The 22111-nt window shown below is 42.0% G+C and overlaps 1 protein-coding gene across 4 annotated transcripts in view; it reads right to left on the bottom strand.

The window, feature by feature from the left end:
- CDR2 (cerebellar degeneration related protein 2) overlaps positions 1–22111 on the bottom strand; it is a 104470-nt gene that overhangs the window by 76058 nt on the left and 6301 nt on the right. For 3 of the 4 annotated variants that reach the window (XM_044089625.1, XM_044089626.1, XR_006367091.1), the window contains exon 2: positions 2540–2652. The exons of the other annotated variant lie outside the window; for it this stretch is intronic. In XM_044089625.1, the coding sequence (XP_043945560.1) occupies positions 2540–2652 (113 nt within the window). The remainder of the gene's footprint in view (positions 1–2539; positions 2653–22111) is intronic. 4 annotated transcript variants of the gene reach the window in all.

Raw genomic sequence — 22111 nt, 5'->3', positions numbered from 1 at the left:
AAGACCTCTACAACTGGAAAGACCACAGAAATACCTCACAAAGAGATTACTGGCCTCAAACAGATGCCCTATGCAGGCAGTCAAAAAAAACTACAGCTTTACTCCATCGCATATCGCCTACTCAGGGGCGATCTCTGTCTAACATACAAAGCTATGTCAAACCCAGAGCTGCTAGACATGCTCCACAATTCCAATCCCTCCGAGCTACACGCTCTAGGGACCTAAACCTTGTCACCACAATAAACAGAACATGCTGGAGGGATAGATTCCTGTCCCAGAGACTTCCCATACTCTGAACAGACTACCCATCTATATCAAACAGAGCTCCTCATTAGCTCTCCAAGAAAAATCTTGATTGGATGGGAAATAGGAAATTCACCACAGGGATCACTTCTGTGGCTCTGCTCGACAGGGGCACAGGAAAATAATTTTCCTGGGTGGTGAAAGCCAGGGTACCTTTTTGTCTAGGCTTACATAGGCCCTAGGGCTAATAGCCTAGTTACCTACCTATAAGTGTAAGTAGAGCTTGGGAGATTAAACATTTACAAGCAAGTGCCTGGGAGACTGGTGCCAAACTAGGGATGAATTTCCTGTTCCCCATCCAACTGTCCAAGTTGCACTTAAAATTGGGTTATGGAAGAACTCTGCTTCACATGGACTGGAAATCTGTTCCAGCGAAGGGTAGTCTTTGGGAAACATACCAGTCTGTCTAGCAAGTCCTATTTATATCACAGGCAAAGTTAGTCTTCATAACGGGCAATTCTTGTGCAGTCGTTTGCAGATACGCAGGAGGTACATCAGGGTGGGGTTTAACAATGCTTTGTATGCCACGTACAGATCACCCCTCAACAGCCTGCAAGAGGCAGAATACAGGGGATAGGACCTGGAGGCCATCTGCATTGAACATGTTACACCCTACATTCTTTTAGTGCCGAAAATCTGTGGACATTCCAACTGCTGCATGTGCCTGGTTAAAGTACATACCAAAAGGGGTACCAACCGTACTCAAATGATGTGTCTGAAGAGTGCATCAGTGGAACAATGACTTCCTTGGAACTATATGCCATACCTAGTTTAATAATTTGTACTACACAGTGATTCTCACTACTGCAGACACATGATGGTCAAAGGCTAGATCATTTGTGTGCGCTCTCATGTCGCTCACTACTGGTCAACTCTTAGGGCTGGGTTATCAATATTACAGTTACCAGGGGTGAAGACTTCGTGAGGAAAAGACGAGGGGTGAGGAGTAAAGGTGGAGCTGTATATGTTGGCTAGTAAGTTTGCTATACCTTCTGGCCTAGTACAAGGGACTGAGCTCGACATACACAACAGTCTACTGCCTTTCACGTTGCAGGTACAGCTCAAGACAGTCTTGTGGTTGTGACCATGGGAAGAGTCCCTCTAATCCCACAACTTACAAAACTGGCAGTACTCCACCTCTGTCGACTCGCAGTGCTGTGCACCTGGTTACAGCAAACTTGACATCTGGGAAGGCATCAGGTGCTCTGAAAATGGGCCAGTCACCCCAGAAAGGAACCATAGAAGAATGGATGGTGAACTTTTACAAAGGATGGAACAGTCCCATGTATGGCTTTTAGGTGAAATGTGTCAGGACAGTATGGACCAATGACCCAAGTCAGGCATTCAAGTCCTGTGGTGCTGTATCCAAAACCACGTAATCATTCTCCATAACAATTAGATCACTGGAATCACAACTGTGGTCATACCATAAAACCATGTAAACAGAAGCACCACACAGTGAAGTATTGCTTTTGTTTAAAAGTAAAGAAACTGCCCTGCAAATCACCTTGGTAATGGGGGATACCCACTCTATGCAGGAGTATCTGAATACCTCAAAAACGATGGAATGTAGTGCTGGGTGCAAAAGTAGTAAAATACGCTTGGCTTAAAATGACTATTTTTATTTATTTACATAGACCTATTAAAAGGAATCCCAATAAAAACATTTATAAATTAAACATACCCAAAACATTTTTTTTTTATAAAAAAGTGTTTTAACCTTAAAGCATAATCAACTGATAGTAGCAACTTCTTTTTGATAAAAGCATTGACAAAAAGCTTTCCATTCCAAAAATGAGTACACACACACACACACACACACACACACACACACACACACACACACACACAAACTTGTTGCACACAACTTACAGGTTTACAATGACCACACCTTCATAACCAAAGCAACAAAACATATTCAGAGGACAAAAACACAAAACCTGTCTGAAGATCAGGATCATACATTATGTATTAAAGGCGGAGCATACAAGAACTGCCCATAGCAAGAAATGAAGCAATATGAACTGGTTTGAAATTAATCCATAGCTTAAGTCTAGTAAATTTATATGGAGAAAGGCAGCGGTTACTAGCTACATTAAACAATATCAAAACAATTGAATCCAGGCATCTCTATGGAAACACAATGAAGATAATGCACGGTACTGGCCACAGTGCTTCAAAAAAGTGTTAAAAATTACTTTCATCTTAGGACTATTACGGATTCTGGAAGATTTACCTCAATTTCTTGCAGCTGCTCTTGATTGGTTGTGTACATCTGCTGCAAGGCACTTTCCAGTTCAGTATTCCTATCCAGCAATGTTTTGCCAAGCTCAGCTGCTAGGTGCAAATCTAAAACATAGATACATGGAAAAATAACCCAAGTATTCAAATTAAATAGTTGCCACCTTCCATGAGCAGCAATTCGACTGATTTTACTGTTCCAGCAGATGGTTAAGATGCATGGGTGTGTGTAGCGTTTATACAAACAAGCCTGAAATGTCAAAGTTAATAGACATGAAATGCCAAAGAATATGTTTTTTGTACCTTTCAGCAATTAATTTTGTAGCCATCAGCATTTATTCTGAAACCTATCAATATTTGTATTACCCACAAAGCACAGTAAACACAATGACTACTGAATGCAGAGAAACACCCTTATCCTGAATAGACATCCATTTTTGTTGTTAGGATTGGGTATAACTTTTGTACCACTCTGGTTTGGTTACTTGCGGTGAAATCATTTAAAACCCTTTCTTGTTTTTGTCATGACTTCATATTAATTTAATGGCTAGCATAAAGTACAGTTGTGCAACATCTTACCATGACAAGAAATCTACTTTGCAGAATATCCATTCAGTTAAACAGTGAGAGGATAGTCGAATGTCCATCCAGATTACCAAAGCCTTAGCTCCGCCCAGGCCCCATAAGTGAAACATATGTACCTTGTGACGTAGATGTAGGAGACAAGTGACATAATCGTGCCTAATCCCCATAACTGAACTGCCCCAGGAGTAGCACAGTAACAAGAGGAAAAGTAAGTACACGTGCACCAAGACAGGGAAGGACCTCTTGGCCAGGGAGAAGGAACACAGCAGAACAGGGAAGGAGGAAGGGGCTGAATACTACACAGTGAGAAGTAGGACATCTACTGCTAAGGTAAGGCCTTGCACAGCTGTACTATGTCCTCTGTCATTGTTGCAGTACTTCTTACTAAAGGGGGAGTTCCAAAGCTACTGGAGAGTATGGGAAAGAGGCGGTTACTAACAACTGCCTGGGTTCCACTTTAGTGACAGTAGAGGGGACCAGAGTAATCTTCTGGCCAGGGACTTGGAAAGCCCACTTATTCATAATACAACAAAGTATGTGAGAGGTGTAAACACATTAACATTGGAGGCAAAACTCTCTCACAAGCAAAAAGTACAGTTGTTTAAAATCTTCCCATAAACAGAGGTTCTCTTCACTGTTGCAGTATTCTTTACGATAGGGATCTCCTGCCAAGGGGAGCCTAACGTCTGGCCAGTATACTAAGCCTTCAGGTTGCAACAGGGATGCCGTACGTCATGTATGCTCCACACACACACAGCGTAGGGTATAAAGGTGAAGTAAGAATGCACCACCCTCAGAATTGAAAAGCCACAGAGGAGAGAGTCTAAAGAGAGAGAGTTTACAAGTACATCCAGGAGGAGAAAAGGAATGGGGGAGGGAGCAAATACCGCAACAGTGAAGAGGACATCTACTGATTTTACACAAATGAACCATGGCATAATCATTATGGTTTTTACTCTACAGAAACAAGGTGTAGGGTTTGATTCTTACATGGGGTAGTTAACTAGGCTTAAAATAACCACAAAGGCAGTTCGCTTATAAACTTCCATAAATGTCCTTCCATATCACTGCTGCAGTATTCTTTACAATAGGGAGAGTACAAAGCTCAAGAAGAAAGTTGGGAGAAGGACCAGCAGAGCTCAAGAAAACCATGTAGGATTAGCCCTGGCAAAACGGTCCCTAGCCCTATGTTTGGTAAAAAGTATGGGCAGAAGTCAAAAGTAGCTGCCTCAAGAATAGGATTAGTATCTAAACCTTTGAAAAACACATGGAGCAGCCACAACCCTGGTAGAATGAGCCTCAACAGAAGAAAGGCTTTTCTGATGAAAGGAACAAAAGGAAATAGTTTTAGATATCCAAGAAGAAATGGTATGCTTGGAAATAGCCAAGCCTTATGACCTAGTATGAAGGGAAACAAAAAGCTGCTCAGATCTACGAATGGTTTTAGGTTTTATCCAAATAATACATATATGAGTTGTCTATGCAAATTCAATATGCGAAGAACCTTCTCAATAGCAGATTGCGGTGAAGGGAAAAAAAGTGGGCAAATGAATAGACTGATTAAGAGGGCAATTCATTAACCACCCTGGGCATAGAAGGATTAGCACGAAGAGACAGGTTGTCCTTATGAAATACCAAAAAAGGAGGAACAGCCTTAAGGGCTTGCAGCTCTGATACCAGTCCGATTGAGGTAAGGACCAAAAGAACAGTCTTCCAAGAACAATACTGTAAAAGCTTAAGCTGCAGACTCAAACAGCCAGTCAATTTTTCTAAAACAAAACTATGGTCCTGAGAAGGAGGAACAGGCTTCAAGGAGAGGACTAATGTGAAGGACGCCTTTAAAGAAATTGTATGACCTCCAATCTAGAAGCTAAAGGGGAGTCAAAGGCAGACAGAAATAGCGGACAGGTGGGCTTTAAACAGAAGAGTATGCCAACCCAGCATTGAGCAATTCACACAGACTTCCACAAGTGGATTCAGGTTACGAGAATGACAAAAATATCTTCAGTTGGGATTTGAGACTTTCTAGTAGTGGATTTCCTGGCCTTGGGCAGGACCTGAAGCACATCCTCAGAAAAGGTGCCTAAAAAGGGATCAAAACCTACTACCCGCAATGTCAGTGGAAAGGTGCTGATGGATGACAGACAACTTGTCGTGTGCGATTAGGTCCACCCTGTGAGGTAACTTGTGATGACCGCCCTTGGCTAAATGCAGAAGAGGGAACCAATGCTGTCTGGGCCAAAAGGGGGGTCACTAATAAGAGTTTGGGAGCATCTTGTTCTATCTTGAACACCACCCTTGATACGAGAGAAGGGGAGGAAGTTGAAGAAACATCCCTTTCTAAGAAAACAAGGGCACCCACCTTCCAGGCCAGAGGACATGGGACTCTGGTGCAAGAGATAGGAAGCTGTCTGTTCAGAGGGGAAGCAAAAAGATGTACTTGAGGAGTACTCCACTGGTGGACAACATCCAGAAACACATCTCTCAGGCATCCACTAGAGTGCATCATGGATCTGCCACAGTGTTCTGATCTTAAGGAATGTAAACTGCCCGAAAGGTTACTCTATACTGGACAGGTAGATGCCAAACCTGAAGAGCTAGTCTGCACAGGACATGATCCCCCCCATTGCTTGTTGATATACCACATCACTGTGGTATTGTCTGTGAAGACCTTGAGGGGGCCCTGAATGAAGAGTGAATGAAAAGCCTGAAGAGAGTCAGGAGAAGGGCTGTCATATTTGATATTGCTGTAGTCCTTTTGTCGAAGAGGCCAAGGCCCTGCACTTTCAGAGGACTGAAGGAATCCCTCCATCCCATGTCAGATGCATCTGTAAAGAACTCGAGAGGGGACTGGAGGTTGAAAAAAGAAGCCCTGGGTTGAGGAACAAATGATGAATCCACCCCTGAAGTTTCAGTTTGAGACACGGGAGAAAGAATTGGGAATCTGAAAATCTAAAGGATGAGAATGTTGAAGCCGGATTGACTTTAGTAACCACTTGAGCTTTCTCATATGAAGGCTAGCCAGAGGAAGCATATGAATGGTGGAAGCCATGTATTCCAGAACCCTTAGAAACTCCCTGGCTGCAATGGAGTCCTGAGGAAGAAGTGACTTGGGGAAAGCAGAGTTAAAGCCTGGGTGGGGAAGGCAGAGATGCCAGCACTGAAACAGTCTGGAGCCTGCACCCTAGAATTATCAGAAGCCAGACACCATAAAGGGGTCAGCAGGACGACACAAACTTGCCACCCTCAGGCAATTTATAGAACCTATCAGTCTTTTTGGGAGCAGGAGGTTGGGAGTCAGGAGCCAGAGAAGCAGTGGAAAAAGGCATCCAGCAAGGCAGCATGGACAGAACAGCAGAGGGTCTAGTAGAAGCTCATAGTGCCTCCTCTGGACACCAGAGCGGAGTCTCATTTGAAAAATTCCATCACTCTGAAAACAGTATCACCAAAGGAAATGTAAAAAGGAGAGATAGACTCCTCTTCCTCAGAACCATTGTCAAGTGGCGAAGGAATAGGTCAGAGACTCTCTGGGTCTCAAAAGGTGAAGACCACCAGGGTAGAGTAGAAAATAAAATAACCTGTAGAGGTTTAAGAGCCGCAAGGGAATTAAACAGGCCTCGAGTGAAGTTTTGCGATTCACTCAGAGGATCCTTTGCAATAGGTTTATTTTTTTTGCTTCCTTTTGAGCAGGACATCAGCCTTTAAGAATTTCGGAGGCTCCGACCCTTGATGGCACTCAAGTAATGGTAGTCGGAACCTATTCCCTTACTAAAATTTGAGGAACACCATTAAGTCCTTCAGCAATAACCAGCTGCGACTCCCCTTGTACATCCAAGGTGGACTTCTGCAAAACCTTCATAAACAAGCATGGTGTTGTGTCCATGCCAGACTCCAAAGTGCTCATGGCAGAGAAATCCGAGAAAGAAACTGGACATTCCTCCAGGCTTTCACCAGGCTCTAGAGCAACATCCTGTGGAGAATGCACAGCCAAACAATCAAACCAGACTTTTTTGGCCTTTTTCTTCACAGATTTTTAGCCCTCAGGCCATGAAGATCCTTCCATGGTATTCTTAGCAAACAATTTAAGTTTGTTCTCTAGATAAACTGCAATGGAAGAAAGCCGACTCCACATCTTGGGGACAAAGGACTGACAAATCTCATAAGACGAATGGTCACGGGAAGCACCTAAACAGAAGAAAACACTGCTTGTGACCATCTTTATGGGGAATCTCCCACACTGGATGACATGAAACCCAACAACCAGAAACAAGGAAACCCAACAACCAGAAACAAGGAAAAGAAAAAGCCGGGAGTGGAATGTCACTTTTTTTCCACACTAGTTTAGTGCTTTCGGTGCTGTGGTAGTGTTGTCACCTCACAGTAAGACACTGTCCGGTTCGATTCTCAGCTAGAGCATCTTCTGCATGGAGACATACGTGAATGGGCGTACCTTTGTTGAAGGTTGTGCGTCAGGGCTGGTAACTCTGCACGTAAAATCAACTACCAAACATTAGCAGACCGGAGTTCCGCTGTGGCGACCCCTAACCGGGAAAAGCCAAAAGAACTAGTTTAGTGCTTTCGTCCAGCTAAAATGGGCACACACACAATTTCAGGCTGCCACAATTTATATGCCTCTCCATTAAAGCATTACTAGGTTAAGAATGTATCTGATGATCAGGGAACTTTACAGGAATAATTTTAATACTGTGGGAAAAGTATGTAGGATAGTTTATAAGAAGAATGTACATTTCAAAATGTTATTGGAAAGATCTAAACTCCCTGGTGAAAATGGCAATATGGCTAAAGGTGGACGGTGTGCCCAATGTAAACACATTACGGAAGAGTCTACCTTCCACATATGTGGTAACAATTGTTTTAGTACTAGGGTGGTTTATTTGGCACAGTGTCAACAATGCACTTGTTTTTACTTTAATAGGATTAGACAGCAATTGAGAGCTAGGATTTATAATAAATTACAATACTAAAAAAAAAAAAAAAAAAAAAAAAAATCAGTGTGCCTTGTTTAAGCATATTTCCCACAGTTTTAGGTTTTATGCCACTGATCAAAATAGAATTGGGTAACCGGGGGAGTGGGCATCGGAGGATTTCTTGGGGCTAACTGGCAACTGAAAATGAACACAAATGTGTACCCAGGTTTGAGTTATACGACTTCCACTGGTAGCGTCTTACATTTGAAAGCAGCCTTTTATGGGGGGTTTCATACTTTATTTTACAGTTGGTTTTATGCATTCATTTTGTACAAGAAAGTGTAAGATTTGTAATGTAGGGGACTTTTTGAGGGAATGTAACTGGATTACTGTTGGTCATGTGCTTTAATGGAGAGGCATATAAACTGTGGGGGCTTGAAATTGTGCGCGCTCTGATAAAATCTGTTAGCTGGATGAAAGCACTAAACTACTGAAAAAAAAAAAGTGGCATTCCGCTCCTGGCTTTTTGTTTTCTTCAGTTGTTTTAGTGTAGTTTAACATTCCTAGAAACAAGGCAAATGTAATAATAAAACCAAATACCCCAACAGGGCACTTATCTGACAGTGGTAGAAACCAGCAGATGAACGAGCGTTTAATCTCGAAGGTGGTGTTCAGACTGGCAGCAAAGAAGTTCAGAGGACGGTACATCCAGACCTCACCTTTATGCCATATGCAATGCGCGAGGAGCATATATGCTACCGCCCTTTACAACCAAAGTGTTTTGATATATTGCCCAGACATCAGGCTGCCCTTGACAGGATTCCTACTGTAAAGGATACTGCCACAGTGATATGGAAGGACATCTGAAGATGCAAGGAAGCAGAGAAATGTAAAAACTCCCTGAAAAGGGGATGAATAGGAATATGGAGAAATGCATCCTTGAGATCCAGGGAAACTAGAAAAGCCTGAATAAGAGGAAACAAGGCTTGAAGGGATAGCATTCGAAAGGAAGGAACCTTCAAAAAGGTGTTGAGCAGAGAAAGATCCAGAATGGGTCTCTGGCTGCCTTCTTTCCTGGGGACCAAGAACAAACAAACATTCTGCAGTAAAATCCCCTCCCCCCTTTGAGGAGTTGAAACTTACCCCGAAGCGCCTCTAGAAATAAGGGTAGCTGCTCCAGAGGCTGAAGAATGCTCAAAAAAAAAAAGGGGGGGGGTAGAACCAAAGAATCTTTAGTGATCTTTAAACCAAATAGGAAGGGACAAGGAAAGATGAAGAGGAACAGGAATGTGACCAAGGAGAGGGGCAAGGAGAGCCAGACAGCATCTGGCTCGTCTGGAAGAGGAGGCTTCCGAGTTGGAGTTTGAATGCACTTAGCAAGAAGAGCCCTTCTACCACCCTTCTTACTTTTGGGGGGAGGGCAAGCCCATCTGCAGACAAAAACAGGTTTATTAGGTAATTCACTTGAAACAAAAAATATGTTTCAAATCTGTAAAGCCTTACCCTTTCCCGAAGGGACAAACAGCTCAGCAGCACCAAAATTATGTTTATTATCTACAGGAGCATCCATCATCTTAGCCTATATCAGGGAAAGGTTGAACATGAAGTCAGGAATACCTCCTGAACACAGAACCAAAAGCAGCAGCTCTACACAAAGCACAGCTGCATTTAAAAGGAAGACAGAGTTAGAAGTGAAACCAAGATTGCTTTAGTCCAAATTACATGGACTTCGGAGGGGGTCAGAAGCTTTGCTACCTTGACATGTGACTTGGCATGAAGTACATATAATTCGGAAGAAAACACTCATTGTGGAATAAAAGATTCTGGTTTCGCTTCTGCCTCCTTTTGTATTATTTGTTAAATTACTTCAGTTTTTGTATCATAGCTACATTTAAACAGAATGGCGAGAAACCTGAGATATCCCTAGTAAACAAAAACCTTAAAGTTTTTTTCCTCAGAATCAGAAGACCTGGAATAACCTGACAGGCCTGAGAGAAGAGTAAAATATAGTCATGTGGGTCTGCTTATACTTCTGCAATTCATTTTCTTACCCAACCTCTTTATAGTTCTGCTGTTCTTGTAAAAGGGAAGCAGCTTTGTAGAAGGCAAAAAGCTTAGGTTTACCTGAAGCAAAATAAACAGAAGGGTCAGCAGCGGATCACCTATAAAAAGGAATTTGCACTACTCAAAACACTAAAAAAAAAAAAAAAAGCCTGACAAGCTGTAGGAAGGAGGGACAGCAGAGGGCTTAGGACACTCCATTTGAAGAAGCTCACAGTACCTCTTCTGGAGATCAGACGCCCGAGCACAATCCCACTTAATCTCCATCATATGGGAGATTATATAACCAAAAGAAAAGAAATCCCCTCAATAAGGAGGATCAGTTTTGATATATTCTTCCTCCTCAAAAAGGAGGATCAGTTTTGATATATTCTTCCTCCTCAAAGCCATAATCCAAAGGAGGGGGAATCTGAGAATAGATCAAGGATTCATCAGAATCCACATCTTCATCAGATGAAAGCTGCTTCTTATGCCTTTTTAGAGGGGTTGATCAAGGGGGGGCATCAGGAACACAGACTCCCTGTGGAGGCTTCAAAGCCATAAGAGCATTAACATGACCTTGTGTGAAATTTTTCCGAAGACCTTTCAGGAGTAGGAGAAAGGTGCTTAGTTTTCTATTTTTTTTTTTTTTTCCAAGGGGCATCAGCCCTAAATATCTTGGGTGGCTTGGACCCCTAACGACACTCAAGTGTAGCAGGAATTTCTTCTCAGACTACGATTTGAGGAACACCCTTAGGGGCTTTGGAAATATTCAGCCATGGTTCTCCCTGAACATCCGAAGTGGACATCTGCAAGGCCTCCAGGGAGGTGCAAGAAGCTGGATCTATGCCAGCCTCCAAAATGGTTGCAGCAGAGGAATCCTACCAAGAAAGTGGGTAGCCCTCTAGGCTTTCACTAACCTTGAGAGAGATACCCCGTGGGGGCAGTAGAAGAATCAGACCAAGCTTTCTTGGCATTCTTTGCAGTTGGCTGACCCTCAGGCTGGGAAGATCCCTCCACAGTATCCTTAGAAAGCCAATTTAAAATTGTTGGCTCAGTAGATTAAGAGAAAGGAGTAAGCAAGGATTTTTGAACAAGTGCCTGACAAACGGGACAAGACATATGGGCTAAGCAAAAATGTGGCTCGTGACTATCCTTATGGAGAATCTACCTCACACACTGATATTTCATGTCACTCAAAGGGGAAAACAACCATAAAATAAAAGGCGATAAGAAAAAACCTAAATGGGGCCAATTATCTGAAACGCATCTTGGCAACCAGTAGATGATCAGACTGATCATAGAAGATGGTGCTTGGACTGGTGGCGAAGTTCTGATGATGGTACATTTCTATGTCAACTTTACGATGTAGGCCATGCATGGGTAAAATATGTGCGACGTATGGTGTTCCTATTATAACCTAAAGGTTTACAATAGGGATCCCCTGCCAAGGTTAAGTATACTGCAAAAGTGATATGGAAAGACATCTAATCCTATAAAGGTTGTCAGTGACCCTTGCACCACACCTACTGCATAGGGTAAAGACCCTACACGTAAAACTGCTTATGCTGAGGCACTTTCAGGTAACCTTCCTAAAACACCAAGACCTCCTACACAGCACAAATCAAAAAAGGGTCCTCAGCCATCATGTAGACAAACATTCTTAAAACCACCACCCACAGCTACACATAGTTCATATTGTATCCAATGTCTTTACTGTGAAGCCCTTACAGAAAACCTGCACATAGCCAATTTTCTGGTCACTGATTTTAGTGAGGCACACCAATGCCCCCCCTCACCAGAAAGGCAGGTCACACAGGCACCAGTAGGACTCTGTCTATGTGGACAATGACCCAAGACATACCTCCCTTGACTATATGAAGAGAAACATGACCAAGCTCACCATCTCAGACAGATAGAAGCCTAAACACTAAGGCAGCATACCACCTTCTCCAAGGAAGACGCCATGTTACCAACAGAAAACAAACAATTGGCTTAGCGTAGCTTCTGGTGTCAATTCAAGGGTGTACAATATTTGACAGCCTGGGAGGACATGATGACAGACCACACTGCCCTGGCAGTGATGGTCTGCACTTATCCCCTCTAGCCTTTCAGATATTGGCAAAGACCTTTTCCACCCTCATAGTGCCTTTAGGCAATGCTAAACTGATATGCCTTCATAGGTACAGTTAAGTTGGGAGGTTTATCTGAAGGTGTATTGTTCAACGATGCAAGTCTTAAAACTCCACTCCTGCAAGCCAATCCTCTCTCTCTCCTTGGAGAGTGTAAACATCTGTGCAGTAACACAGACACGCTTTAAAGTCATGGCGAGTACCCCAGCAATGCAAAGTTATAATGCCTTTAATACCTTAACTACTGCAACTAAAGGTTGAGTCTCAGTATACACGAAAAAACAACCTCACATCAAGGCTATTTAAAGCATATGACCCAGTGGAAATAACACATATGCAACTTAACATTAAACAGGGTTTCATACCATATCTTTGCAAACTATTAGGTTTCCCCACCATGTCCAGGAAACCCATACTACCTCCCTTAATGTATTAGAGTTCCCGGATACGATATTCATGGGGATCGCAGCTACCCCTCTATAGACTGACTTCTACTCTGCTTCTAATGCACAAGCCCAGAGATTCCTAAACATCACTAATATCAATGCCCAGAGATTCCTAAACATCACTAATATCAATACCCTGGAGCAGTTGGTTCATTCTTCTACCAGGGTACAAACATCCTTGACCTTGTACTCATGAAGATGGGGAAGCAATGTTCCTCACCCAATGTAATGTTTTCGCTCATCAGACCATAATGCAGTATTGCTTGAAATAAAAAAATGAAATTCGGAGAACCAGTGAACCTTTAAGAACTTCTCCAAGGCTAACCTCTCTTTAGTAAGCTACACCATAGCTAAATTCCAAGCACCCCCAAATCCAGTAAGCACCATAGCATATGCAGAGCTATTTATAAAATTTCTGTGTGGCCATACTGACAGCTGTATAAAGCAAGCTGTGCCAATTCATATTAAGAACAAAATGAAAGACAAGCCACCCTGGTGGAACCACAATATCAAATATGTCATAAGAGGAAAAAAAATCTTGGGCAAGCACAGGAGGAACAAGGGTCTACATACCAGAAGCCCCCTGACCAATCTAAACAGGAAGCCAAGAGGTTAATACTTCAGAAGCTAAAGCTGAAGAAAAAATAGCTTCCAAGGCAAACAACCACCACAAAGCGGTTTACAGTTACGTCCACAACCTCACGGGAAAATATGCAACAATAAGCAGAACTTGGCATCATCTACAATGAACTTGAGACCATTGCCAACTCTTGGCTAACCGGTTCAATTCAAATATCTCCTCACCACTTACTCCCCCTGATAACCCAAAGGAAATACCACACACCACAATCCCATCAACCATTACTAGGAACAAATCCATCAATGCACTTCCCAAGGCCAAAAACACCGCATTGATGGGCCCTGGTAACATCACGGGATGCTTAAGTGGCATGAAACATGACCCAGTAGTCCACTTGAGTCACATTTCAACTGTAACCAAAAATCATCATGAACGTGATAAATGAAGACAAAGACAACCTGCAGACATCACAGTTCAGTTTTGTTAAATGAAGTTCATGTCTATTAAATCCGGTAGACATCTTTGAGAGGATCGTTAAAGCAATGGATGAAGGAAAGACTGTGCACAGAGCCTACCTTGACCTAGTCAAGGCTTCTTTTGTTTCAATCTTCTGGCCTAACAACTGGCCTGAAGCTCAAGTCCTTTAACCAAAACTAAGACACTTACAGTAACAATTACCAACAAGCAGTAATAAATGCAATTGAACACCAAGAACAAGCAATAAGTAATAAAGTAGGAGAGAAACAGTAATTTTGTTTTAGTCAAGTAGGAGGAGAGGAAACGGAAGATTTTTTTTTGTAATCAACCCACCACTCAGTTCCTATAAAGCTCTCTCATCTGCAAGTGTTCTGTAAATACAACTGTAATTTTGGACAGTACCCACTTACCGTTGCATCCATTCCTATTGCTAACTATCTTATATGCCGCCCCTACCCTAACAAACAATATTTAAAGAAAAAAAAATGGCAGAACTTGCTTCCTGCTACAATAAAATAGCTACATTCGCCAGCCACCAATCTCCCTCATAGGGCCCACCGTTGTCATAGCTTAAAGCAATCAAGTTGGCTTGAACTACACAACTACCCAACATATTCACAACTAACTATAGCACACACACCCATTTGTTACCAAGAAAAATGCCCTGCACAACAAAATTACTGCCCTGCAAGAAACCTCCATTCTAGTAATGGATTCTTACTACTCACAAATAAGTCCAATGTCGCAGGAGACTTGCTTCACATCCAATACGCTGCTAAACTCTGAAATAGTATCGCCACACAAACTAAAGACAAACTCAGTTTTAAACCACTGCTCAGACATCTTGACCAGTCCTGGTTCTGTACACGCTCATCACCAGGTTAAGACTTTGTACTCACCATACAATACTCTCCAATTAGTTTCCTTAAACAGAATACTCTCAACTTCTCACTGAAATTACACAGTTTTTATACACAACTGCTGCCTGTACAATCCACCAAGCTTAATGTGGGCTCTCTGTAGTAACTTCTACTTCTGTAAAATCTTACAATAGTTAAAATGTATACATTGTGTGTGTATAAATGTAAATAAAAATTTAACTACTCTAGCCAAATGGAGCTTTTCTGCACAGGTCTCCAATGAAAATGGGCATTACCCAGTCGGACTATCTTGGTAAACAAAATCAAATTAATTAAGTCAAGTATTTCAAGTCGCATTGCAAAACTGATCCTTTTAAAATGAATTGAGGAGCAAATACTACATCCCAACATGCTTCAATGACAAAGTCTTTTTTTGAATAAAGACCTACTGTAAGCTTTTTCTGAATACCCTGTTCCTGCAGATGTTCTCTTTATTGGCACTTCTCTCACTTCCTTGCGAGTGTGCACTGGTGTTTGCAGTTCACTTTCCCACAACACAGCTTCCAAATTTCTGGTTCCCCATCCTGCACATTTTTGTGTACCAGTTCAACAACTTGTAACCATAACATGGCTGCACTGTCCTCTGGTTCATGTTCACTCAGTCAACATAAAAATGGTCTAAAACATTTTTCACAGATTGTTCCTCTGCTGCAACTTGCAGCATTCCTCATGCCCCTCTTCCTCCATCTCACTTCTCTAGTCTTCTTTGCCAGACAGTGGGTGGCAACCGGAAGATGTCCCCCACTGCCCTGTGGCTGCTAACTTACTGGGATTAACCTGGCCAACAAATGGTAGTTAAATTAATAAGGCTCTCCTGCACAACACAGACTGTTTTACCCATCTACATATGCAACATTTAGTCCAGAGAACAAGAGCAAGTGAACTTTGCAGGACTTACTTGGGGTGCTATGCATGGCATGCTGTAGACCATTCAATCAGTACTGGGAGCACAGTGTACATGGCTTGCTACTCTCTCCCCTCTCTCAACCATTTGTATATCACTGCAGCTCCTTACTAGGAGCACAGTGCAGTCTGACAGATGCTATAATGAAAAGAACCGGCACAGGATAGGCTCCCTTCCCGGCCCCATGGTTAAAGTGTATACATGTAACTATGCCAATTTACAGATGTTATACAGGTGCAACATGTTTACACTCCAGATTTATCACTGGGGAGGCACTGTCAATAGCATACAGAGATTCACATTATGCTCTCATGCCTCATTTTTGGGCTTTTAAGGGTACTTTACCCATCCACAAAAGCACTCATTTCATCTGTTAGCAGTATAACTGCCAATCCTAGAACAGAGTTGGATGTCCTTCAGCTTCCTTTATGCAGCAGGCTTCCTCCAACTACAACATGAGGCTATGGCCCACTTGGATATCAAACTGCTAAAAAAATATCAAAGTTATCTCCTGCAAGTAGCAGAATTTTGAAACTTGGATATTTCATGGCAGATGTTCCATAGGGAACGTTCCAGTCCTTTATGGTGCAGAAAACAGGAATGCAAGAAAAGGAAAGAACTGCTTTCACTGAGGATTAGAGAGCTTCTAACTGAAACAACAATATGATGATCCTACGTTACTCACAATGAGATACTTATGCCCACTGGCATCAACTGGTAACCAACTAATACTGCTGTATTTTATATATTGATGGCATCAAGTCAATTTTATAAGCAGCTTTGAAATGATCTAGGGTGCTTGTGTGCTGCCCAAATGCAGCAAGGACACAATGCCTTCTTTCACCTTTGTGTCTTACCACAGATCTAGACAAGTCAGTTAGGACACAAAAACTATACCCAGTCATTCTCACTCTTTACAAAGTGGAAGTGTGCAACACTTTGCAGTGCAATTGCAGTGCAATAAAAAGCAAAAAGTATCAGGTATTGGTATCTCCACCCCACCAACATACATACATTTTAGGCTGTCTCTCCTCCCCAAACACACACCACACACACACACACACACACACACACACACACACACACTTCAGGTTGTGTCGTCTTGCCTAGAAGCAAACAACCCAACAAGTACTCCTAAATAATGCAGCACAGTGGGAGAGATACCAACAGACCACAACATAAAAGCACAAATATCAAAAGAAGATAACCTGCCTGTGCAACTCCTAGAATGTTCATAAAATGAAACTGATCTCTGGCACAATAAAGGGAAAAACAATACCTGCAAACAGAGTGGGAGAGAGGTGCTCTCTTGGTTTCATTAATTTTGAAACAAGGGAAATGCAACTTGCATTCTGACATTGGACTGTATGCACACACATGCCTCTCCATTTAAAGGAACCTGCACAAAAGGGGCAAGAGGTCAACTTCTGGAGCTAGGAACCGGAAGAGAAGACAGAGGACCATGCCCAGTGGGCCAAAAAGAAAAAAAAAGAAAGAAAAAGAGCATTACCAACCTACACACACGGATAAAGTAATGTCATCTGGTTAAGCTCTTCTAAGCCCAAATTTCTAACAATGCCTAAAAAAGACCATCTCCGACTAGTGGGAAAAGCAGCTGCTAAAATAAAAGACGGTTCGAAAACAAGAAAAAATGACAGGATTAGTCCAAACCACACTAACGCAATGTTCTAAGTTTAAACCACAGTAACGCCATGTTCTTTACATGGACATATAATACACTACGTATGGTATGTACAAGATTCCAAAGAAATGCATCCCACAAGCACAGCCTCAACTGTTGCATTTTTGTCAAAAACAGCAGTAGGAAGTAGACATACCCATGAAGGTTACTACTTGTGAGGGTACTGAACTGAGAAAAGCAAAATCGCCTTACTATGAAAACATATAGCTATGTAATGCCTACACATCTTTTAAGTGTCCAACAAAGGGCATGCCCAAGCCTGACTAATAAATACACAAAGTGTAGGTAACCCAAAAGTCCGGGCAAGCTCAACATCAAGGATATAAGCTTGTCAATATGTCACGTCTTATCTAATAATTTACTTGATGTGCTCCTGGAGCATGCTGGTAGCACTCTTGGAACAGAAATGCATCCACTCTTACTACGTTGTCTGCCCAACCCCCTACTACTGTCATAGATAGCATACCATGAAACATGCTTTGCTTTACACATTAGACTAGCTTCATTAAGAACACAGAACTCTAAACCTAGGAATTCTACTTGTAAATTACGAATACAAGCTGGCAGTTAAAGGCTTTTGTTTCAAAAAGTTGGGTCACACCCACCATCCAGTGGCCATCACCTCTACCAAGATGGCTGATACTGGCTCTTATACCAAGATCTCATAAGTTGACTCGGGAGTTTTTTTTTTCTCTCCAAAAGTATCTCAATTATGTAGACAGGAGTGCATTCAAGCACACAGCAGTCATCACACTGAATAGTTACGGCTGTGTTCCCACAACAAACAATGCTTCTTAAAACACCAACTAGCAAATATTTTAAATACTTAACACTGCTATTATACTTTACTGTAGCAACCAAAATGAAATCACTTCCTACCATTCGTCTTTGCCTTGACCTCTTTAGCACCAAGTTACCATGAAATATTTAGAATACTACTACATCTTAGTTCAGAGCGTTTCCACTACAGTCTATACTTCTACGTAGCAGGAACAAGACTACAAAACTTCTACCAGTAGTTTGCTTCAGTTTAAAAATTTAAATCTTAATGAGACCATATAGTCAGCTGAAAGCATGCATGTATGCTAACATTGTTGCAGCATACAGTGAAAAAGAAAATTTCAATTCCAACCTTGGTTTCAAACTCCTCCGACCATGTTTTAAGTGCTGCTGACTACATAATCTGCAAGTTATAAACAGAACATCAGAGTGCTACAGAGAGCAAAATAATACAATCACATGTTTCATTCACCTTGAAGGGAAAAATAAATGCAGGAGTTTTGAAGGGAAAAATAAATGCAGGAGTTTTGAAGGGAAAAATAAATGCAGGAGTTTTGAAGGGAAAAATAAATGCAGGAGTTTTGAAGGGAAAAATAAATGCAGGAGTTTTGAAGAAAATAAATGCAGGAGTTTTGAAGGGAAAAATAAATGCAGGAGTTTTGAAGGGAAAAATAAATGCAGGAGTTTTGAAGAGAAAAATAAATGCAGGAGTTTTGAAGGGAAAAATAAATGCAGGAGTTTTGTTGTGTGGTTAGAAGTCTCTCAGTGATGATGCTTTTAAGTCCAATTACCTTAACACATCTACCGGAAGCCTTTTCCAAAGATTTCATATATAGAGCGTGGGAAGCAAAACACCGATTAGAAAACGGATATACTACTATTATTATAATCACAAAATGGAAGCACTATTACAAGTACAGTTGTGACACTGTGTAGACATCCTGTACACAGGTTAACATCCTGCACTTGACACAGCTAGGCATCCAAGAGCAGCAATTTCTTTGGCAAAAAACTATGCCTACTGCAATTTACACGACATGTCTGAATACTATACTTTCTTGCTGTACCCTTCATTGCTTGCTGTACAGTATGTGCAACTGCACCCCCCCCCCAAAACTATAATAGTACCCCTGACCAATTATCAGGAGACTACATAAATGGGCATTAAGAATTAACAGGTAAATCCAGCTTTATGGAAAGAATACTGCTAGGACTTCTTACTGAAGAGGAATGACAAACTATATTCAGCTTTAAAAAGCTCTAGCTGCATTAAAGGTGCAGTTGCACCCTGGACAGCATTTGCATACTATATGTATGCATTCCCCATATACAAGGATTTCTGGTGGATCTCCAGATCCTTTGCACATCCCAAAGACAACTATGAATATTCCGAGATGGACTGGTTTCCTTTCCAAGAATTACTCCTATACTATGCCCACCACCTATGTGGCTAGAGAACATCTCCCTATGGAATTAACTGTTCAAAAAGAAAGTTCTGAAAAATGGAGTTGTGTTAACCTAAACTTTTCCAAGACACAGCATGTTCCTAAAAACAGTTTTTTAAAAGGATAAGGATATGAATCTCGTCACACTGTGCATTAAATAAAATGACCCTTTTTGCATGTACTTATTGTTCAGCTTAAAATGGTCTTGGAGATTCCCAACTAAAAAGATCAGTGGCCTCAAATCAGGATAGACGGTTAGTCCTCTGACTATACTCAAGTTTCTCACATACTCCTATGGGAACTGTAATATTTCCACTCTTTGGACCCCCTGCTCTTTTACAGAAAACATGGTTCCTCAAATATCTAGTGAACAGATAATGGAGACTCACTGCTGGATTCATTTCCCAATGGCACAAGCTTCCATTACATGTTCAGCAGAGCATCACTCTTGCCACTTTTAAGATAAACAGACAAGTGGATAAGCAGCCTTGCATTTTCCCATGGTGTATCTTGAACCAACCTCCTTGAAACTGGGGGGGGGGGGGGGGGTGACCAATAAAAATTGGCAGCTACTACTGAATATGGACCATCCCAGGCGAAAAGAAACAAGGATGTAGTGACTTCAATAAAAATTGGCAGCTACTACATTTTTCCTGACCCCCCCCCCCCCCCCCACACACACACACCTTAACACAGCGGTTCTTGTTTTTGTTTTACACTGTTCCTCAAACAAACAGCATTAAAATCAGGATTATCTAAATAACAATAAGTAACTATATTCTTTCAGGTAACAATGCTACAACCCTTGAAAAAACACCCCAAACTGGATCTCACATACAAAATGAAAAGATACTTCTAGTTGATGTTAATTTTGACTGGCAGATTATCTCCTCAAAACATTCATCAAATAGCCTAAACCTCTTTGGATGGACTCAACAAAATTTCCTCCCCCACACATTACCAATATCTCAAACAGTGGCTCAATTCTTGACTGGATATTGGTGTCCGAATGCATTAACCACATCCCCAGTGACGCCCTCAGTAATCACCACCCTATATATGCAAACAGATCAGTACTCATTATATCAAACATTTAAAACTTTCTGTAACCCAAGCTCTTTAAACTTTTCTACCCTGAAAAATATTCCGCTCAGCTATGGTATACACAAATTTAACTCACTTTTCCTGAAAGCCCCTCCAACACTCCGACTCTCAACTAGAACAAAAAGAATAAAGAATAACCACACTTCTTGGTTATCCACTCAAAGCAGGTACCTAATGTATGAAAGAGATACGGCTTAATCATACACATACTCACACAAAGACATACTCGGAGGCTCTGATCAAAAATTTACCAAAACAGCAGAGGCCACCAAAGCAGACACCCAAACAACTACCACCTCATGACCCAACACATGCAACACATAGACCACACAGTCAGAGTGTCAAACAGTCACAGCCCTTAAGGCCAAACAAAATGCCAGACACACTTGTCATTGGTGATTCCATAGTCAGACACACTGACGTCCCGCTCACCAGACTGAGCAAGGAGAAGGTCACAGTAAGCTGCCTGTCGGGCGCTAGAATCCGCCACATAACGCAAGTACTCAGGTCTCTCAACAGCAGGTACAAGTACAACTCAGTCATTGTCCACGCTGGTGTCAACGACCAGAGACGTACCTCCTTGGACTACATGAAAAGGGACATAGAGGAGCTCTCTGATTATGTAGCCCAGGCAGGTATGACCCTGACCTTGAGCAGTATCCTACCTTCACCTAGAATGATGCCACAATACAGTGATAAGATGATCAGCTTTAATAATTGGCTTAAATTCTGGTGTCATTCAAAGGGGATCCAATGTCTGTCTGCCTGGGATGACATGCTGGACAAGCCACGCTGCTTCGCAAGGGACGGCTTGCACCTGTCACCCCTGGGCTTCCGGATATTGGCAAAGGCTCTTGCCACCCTCATAGTGCCTTTTTTAGGCAAGGCTCAAATTCTAAACCTACCACCCTAGAACACCAAAAAGGAAAAAAACTAAGGGTAATGCTGCTCAATGCCAGAAGTCTCACTCTCAAGATGCATGCACGAGGCCCTTCTCAATATGGAGAACATCGATGTCTGTGCTGTGACAGAAACCTGGTTCAAGGCTCCTGAGAGCACCCCAGCACTAACAGGTTTCACCTCATATCATGCGTTCCGGCCCCAAAATCCGGACAACACCAAGAAAGGAGGGGGGGTGTCCATATTCATAAAGGACACCCACACCTCAAGGTTGGTGGCAACGCACGATGCATCGGAGACCATCCAGGTGCAATTAACCATAGGCAAGACTGCTCTGCAATTTGTAGCATGTTACAGGCCACCCTCTCAAACTCAGGAACCTCACATGGCCTTCCTGAAAACATTGGAGGGGATAAATGTATCTCCAAACACCATCATATTAGGTGACTTCAACTACCCCAATATAGACTGGGAACACTACTCAAGCCCGAACACTCTAACCCAAAGATTCCTGGAGTTCATAAACTCAAATGCCATGGAACAACTAGTCACCATCCCCACAAGAGGAGAAAACATACTTTATCTCATCATCACGAACATGGGATCAAAATGTTCAACACCGGA

This window comes from Protopterus annectens, chromosome 12.part0 (assembly GCF_019279795.1).
Source record: "Protopterus annectens isolate FY-2018-M chromosome 12.part0, PAN1.0, whole genome shotgun sequence".
NCBI lineage: Eukaryota > Metazoa > Chordata > Ceratodontiformes > Protopteridae > Protopterus > Protopterus annectens.
The sequence above is the reverse complement of the archived record's forward strand: the minus strand, read 5'-3'. Positions and strand labels throughout refer to the sequence as shown.